General features: G+C 45.4%; 1 protein-coding gene across 1 annotated transcript; it reads right to left on the bottom strand.

The window, feature by feature from the left end:
• Positions 1-2858: 2858 nt before the first annotated feature.
• On the bottom strand, positions 2859-5408 carry H257_10143 (hypothetical protein; the record flags this gene model as incomplete). Its single annotated transcript, XM_009836602.1, has 5 exons — positions 2859-3330; positions 3418-3609; positions 4211-4389; positions 4868-5188; positions 5271-5408. The coding sequence occupies 5 exons, from the start codon at positions 5406-5408 to the stop codon at positions 2859-2861; spliced, it is 1302 nt and encodes a 433-aa protein (XP_009834904.1).
• Positions 5409-5927: the final 519 nt, after the last annotated feature.

Raw genomic sequence — 5927 nt, 5'->3', positions numbered from 1 at the left:
CATCGGCTCATGCAGGTAGAGGTAGATAGAGACCCTCCCGCATTGACTCCGGTGTCACAACATACATGCCTTCAGTTTAAAGACTTCGATTTAATAGAGATATTAACCAATATATACAATTTCGAATTGAATGGGGCTCCGTCCGTTGTACGACATGATTGATGTGACGACGGAATAAGGCAAGAACAGCGTTTGGGACGGGAGCATCGATGACTACAGCGGCGGGCCGTGGAAATGAAGGCTTGCGGGCAACGGCGACTGGAAGCGACGATGGCAAACATCAGCGGTGACAGAAGGCGGTGGTGGAGATACTCAGCGTCGTAGACAACATCGGAGGCTGAAAGGAGCGCGCTGGCAGTCAGAAGCAGCGCCAAAAGTGCTGTGTGTGGTCAGCGGCAGCACATTAACAGTGCTTGTGTGTGACTGCAAATTGGAAAATGAGAAATGAATCTGTATTGACCAATCATATTACGAGTACGGATATTTAAATCCTTATACCCATATATAGACGCACATATACATACAAGATAAGAGTACAGGAACTGATGAACTTTTGGTTGACAAACTAATTCACGTCAAAATACCAAATGCACTTGGTCCTGACGAATTACCCATGTATCAATCAGTTTGTCATTAAAAGGTAGGTAAATTGCTATTTGGCATTCAAAAGGGTTTCGAAAGCATAATAATGGAATAAAAGCGGAACACGTGAAATACATCCCTTTTACCCACGTTTTACCCGATATTTATGTTTTTACCTTTTTTAATACGACATTTAAAACCTTTTATCCTGTATTTTTTTGCGTTCGGAACAGTTTTTATCACGTATATAACCGTGTACAGCCCAAGTGGTGTAATTAATTACCCACCATATACCTCCATTTTAAATAATAGAGATATTTGACGGTTTTTTTGCGAACTGCATGCAGTTGTATGATTCCTTCCATAGCAAGCACACGCAGCCAACAAAGTTTTCCACGAGCACGCTGTCAGACGACGCGCGGCGGTTTCGCTCAACGTCTTCCACGTCCAGTTAACCGCCCACAGGCGATCGAAGAATGGTAAGATCGTGGGTCGCCCCAAGGTGCGCAGCACTCATAACAACACAGCTCATAAACAGCGTCTCCATGGCTCAGGAGGCAATCGTCCAGGATGCTCTGGTCACGGACTGTCTGCTTCTGGAGACTTGCAAACATTGCGGTGGGGTTGAAGACCATTTGAACAGCGGGTGTTGAATTGTGAACTGCAGTTTGTAGGGCAAAACGAATTTGGAGGGAAATCAATAAGGCGGGAGCTATTAGGATTTGAGGAAATAGTAATACAGTTGAAATACTTATGGAAAGAGGTATTTGATTGACACGTGTCGAATTCGTCAGCCTGTGTGTATTTACGCTGTTAAGGAATTTAGGATGTCCCTGTGATTTTGGAGCTAATCTTAAGCTGATCAGATATGCAGTGCTGCTGAACACTGTTAACAGTAAACTTGTACTTTATGCCCTTACTAGTAGTTATTACTACCTCCGGACGGGAATAGACCTGACATTTCAAAATCGTTGAACGATGGAAATAGACCTGACATTTCAAAGACCCCAGAAATTTAATAGATCAATATCCATAACCATAATCAAAGCTATATAATTCTTTAATTATTGGCTTTGCAAACTCAAACTCAAATTCATTTGATTCTTACGCAGATCATCACTCCTTCTTCGTCGTCCTCTTCATTGATCCCATTGAAACGCTTGCTCTGGGTTGAGCGGTGGGGTGGGATTTCGCCAGGGAGCAGGTACATTCGCGATTTGAACTTTATCGCGTGGAACCACTTCTCATCCACGTGAACGTAGTCGTATATGTCAGCGAACTGAAAGTTCTGTCGGGACGAACTAAGTCCATGGTCCATTCACGCGGGTCACTTTGTTGACATCGGTTAGCTTAGGTTTAATGAGGGAATTGTAGTTTACTACGAGACCGCGTTTGTAGTAAGTAGTCTTTAAGGATGTTCGCGGGTATGCCGATTGTGTGTGCGATGTACTGGAGAGTCGTCCGACGTTGTGTGGTATCGCACGAATTCGTGCCGGAAGGTTCGTGTACTTCTGTTTGCGACCAACGCGGGTCTGCGCTAAAAAGAGATAATTATTCCTGTTTTCGGATAAGTTTGGCTGTATCCGTAATTTTTATCTTGACTTCAGTATCGTGATTCTTTTTCAACGTGCACGACTGGATGCAACTTTTTTTTATAAATTCGGGCCAATTGGATGCATTATATTGAGCCCTTTGCGAACCTATTTTCAGATTTTTCTAATTTGAAAATTCGCAGAAATTACATCATTTTTTGTCAAATGTCAGGTCTATTTCCGTCCGGAGGTATTATACAGTGCTCGCCACATGATTGCATACACCCTGTTTTTCGTGCGTAGTTAATGTTGAGTTGACATCTACCGTTCGTCACATACATTATGTGCTGTGATTTCCATCATCATTGATCTGCGGAATGACTTGCATGAGAAACTGCATGAGTGAATGCGGTATCCATGAATTCAATAATTTCATGTGCGCCAAATGATTGCAGCCACAACCGAAAAAACTAAATTTCGTGACCAAATGAGATTCAAAATATATACTAATAATCACATTTCTTGCCTTTGGCATCAACAACTGCCACACAACGCTTGGGCATTGATTAATCAAGCTGGAGAGGTAGTCCATGGGGATTCTCGATCAGACTCGCTGAATGGCACCCACAAGTTCTTTTTTCGACAAATATTGCTTGCCGTTAGGGCAAACTTGCCTCACCAAATATCCCCAGACATTCTCAATTGGATTGAGGTTTGGGGAAAGAGCAGGATGCTCAAAGAACGTCACGTTGTGGCTATCCAAAAATTCCGTAGTTGCCTTGGAGCGGTGGATGGACGCATTGTCTTGCAGAAAAACAAATTCAGACCATAGTGCGAATGGGCACACGGAAACAGATAGTTGGCCGACGTGTCGATGTACTTCTCTGAGACCTGGCGGCCCTCCAAGATGGCCAAGTCGGCCACGCCAGCACCCGAAAAAGCATAAAACATAACGCCGCCACCGCCGCTCGCTCGGACGAAGAACGTGACAGGCTTCTTGCGTAAATCCTCCCAGTAGTACTGAAAGTCATCGAGTCCGTCGAGATTGAAATTTTTCTCGTCGGACCAAATGACTTCAGTCCAATAGGGAGGGTTCACCAAATGGTCTGTCGCGTACTTCACACGCGCCACCTTGTGTGCTTCCTTGAGAAGAGGCATGTGCTTCCGTCTCTTGTACTTGAAAAATCCACTTGCCAGGAGACGTCTGTGACAGGTTCTAATTGAACCGTTAAGCTACAACGATGCGTGGAGGCTTCGACAGGATTCGCCGCTTGCAGTTGCAGCGCGATACACATGGCGTCACTCTTGGTGGACGATTTTGGTCGCTTTGCGACCCTTTTGGCTCGTGTCGTAACTGTCCGGTGCAATCAGGTAGGCTCGTACGGTTTCTTTCGAGCGTCCCAAGTGCTTCGCAATCGCTCGGTACGAATTTTGCAGCCGAAAGGTCCGCGCTGCCACTTGCTCTTCGATGGTGAGTCGAGGTCCACTACCCATCCTAGGGGTGTGTTTGAGTCATGGTATGAGAGTTTAGACAGTGTTTGATGGCTTTACGTGGGCAGTTGAGTGGAGTAGGAGCAAGCAAGAGGAAGAATGAGTAGTGAGTGACCTACAATTATCTGTCGCACAGCGGAAAGAGTTTTTCCGCCATATCGCAATAACCACCTGCATGCAGACATTTCTGAATACATCAAAGTACCCCCCAATCATAGGTGATTTTGGCACTGTCATGGCTAATTGCAGTACTTGATTGGCGGAAGTTTTTTGAAGAAAAAACAGGACATGTGGCGAGCACTGTAGTACAGGTACATCTAAAAAGTCCTCAATTCACAGACCACGTGTACTTGATTAAGGTAATAAATTGTTGTTCGAACTTGATTGGCTATAAATATAGATAAAAACAGGATGTCAGAATCGAATGGCTGACCCAAGCAAGAAGCGTGTAGTATGTCCTGTCGTGGACTGTGAGGACAAGTTCGTCGCGGACACGAACAAGAAGTCACATTACACCAATGTGCACTTCACCAAGAACCCATCGATTGCCCCGTACAGTCCGAGCATGTTCGCGGATATGGTGTGACGAAGACCACGACGAGTACACACGGCGCACTGGCATAGTGCTCCACTCGTCGCCGCATTTTGAACGTTCCACACAATCTTCTGTTTTGACTTGATGCGTGAACATAATATCTCGAATGATGTTGCTATCATTCTCATGTTGGACTCCCTTGTCAAGAAGCGTGGTGGGGATGTCCGTCAGCTCTTTGTGGACCATGCCCTGCGTTGTGCCACGGAACAAGAAGCGATGAAAAGCCAAAATGAGGAAGTGGCGCCGCCCGTTGCAACGAAGTCATTGACGTCCAAACAAAAGGCAGCAAAGGGCAAAGTGGCGGTAGCGGCGAAACGTAGCAGCAAGAAGTAGTCAATGTAATCACACTTTAGAGTAACTGTTAACTTGGAAATTTTCCGACAAATATAGGTAACTATGAACTATAAATTTATAGGACATACTAGTGTAACCTATCGGTTGGTAGCATATCATACTAGCGCCTAGTATTGCCTAGTGTTTAATAGTCTATACTAGTGTATACTGTGATGTGTTAGTGATCACTATTAACACCTGTAGCTAAATAGGTTTAACTAGTACTCATGGTATACAATATTAATTCTATTTATTTACCTACTGTTGAGGTGGTTGTTAGCGACGAATCTTGGTTAGTCCGTTGCCGTTTTCTCATGTTGTTCACTGCAAGGACCGATTTGCGGTACGCCTGGATCGGATGAAGCAACTTCTGCACTTTCGCCAGTTGACGTGGTGCGTGCTGGATATCGCTTGCATGCTGGATGAGCCACGATGACAGTTCATGTATTGTTTGGGCGACGTGCGCGGATACCAACAGCTGCGATTCGTCCAGAATCGAGACAGTGTCGTGGTTAAGTTCGGGTCGTGCACTAAGTGCGTTTACTTCTTTGTCGCTGGATTTTTTCGTGCACTCTTGCCGCAGCATTTCGTCCTTCGTCGTAGGAAACACCCACATAGGCGGCGTTAGCTGCCGCACTTTGTAACGCGGCGGCACCTGGTGGACGCCTCGTTAACTCCTGGTGTGTGGAATGTGTAGTTGCTACATTGGTGTTGCGTGCTAGAATGTATCTGTGTACGAGATGCTTGCACAGGAGAAATTCTCCGTAGGCGTACGAAGGACAAGTACAAGTCCAACGCAGCACCGACGTGTCGTACACGTCATTCAAATCGCCTTGGTCGGATTTCGTTGCGAAAACTTTCCACTGTGCGTTCATCCTGGATTCCCAAGACGGCAGTGCTACAAATAACCCATGAGTGTGGGCAATGCTCTTATCACTATATTCCACTAGCCATGCGTAGAGGACGCTAGTATGGCCTAGCCACAAATAAGACCCACTACGTACAACTAGTTGGAACCATGGCAAAATAGTGCATATCAAGATGGTACATATATGGGTGGATAGTAATTCTGTACCATACGAAATACGTCCACCTGTTGCACGAATGAACTTGTCGATGTACCATTCTTGTATGTTTGTCACGATGATAAAGCAAAGAAGGTCGAGTCGTGGTCGTTGAAAGTCCTGAACATAGGTGTCAAGATGATCAACAGTCAATACCTCCATACCTTTAAGAATCGATACTTCAGACAGTTAAAGTGCGCCTCGGCCATCATACTGGTTCGAAGGGTCGCCAATGCAGTTGGACACTGAGACCTCGCCCATCGCTTGAATTCATTCTCTGAGTACCAGTTGTTGAACAGGTACACAAATAGATATGATGCGCTGCATTCC

Source organism: Aphanomyces astaci (assembly GCF_000520075.1).
Source record: "Aphanomyces astaci strain APO3 unplaced genomic scaffold supercont1.26, whole genome shotgun sequence".
In the NCBI taxonomy this organism is placed as follows: Eukaryota; Oomycota; class Saprolegniomycetes; order Saprolegniales; family Verrucalvaceae; genus Aphanomyces; species Aphanomyces astaci.
The sequence above is the reverse complement of the archived record's forward strand: the minus strand, read 5'-3'. Positions and strand labels throughout refer to the sequence as shown.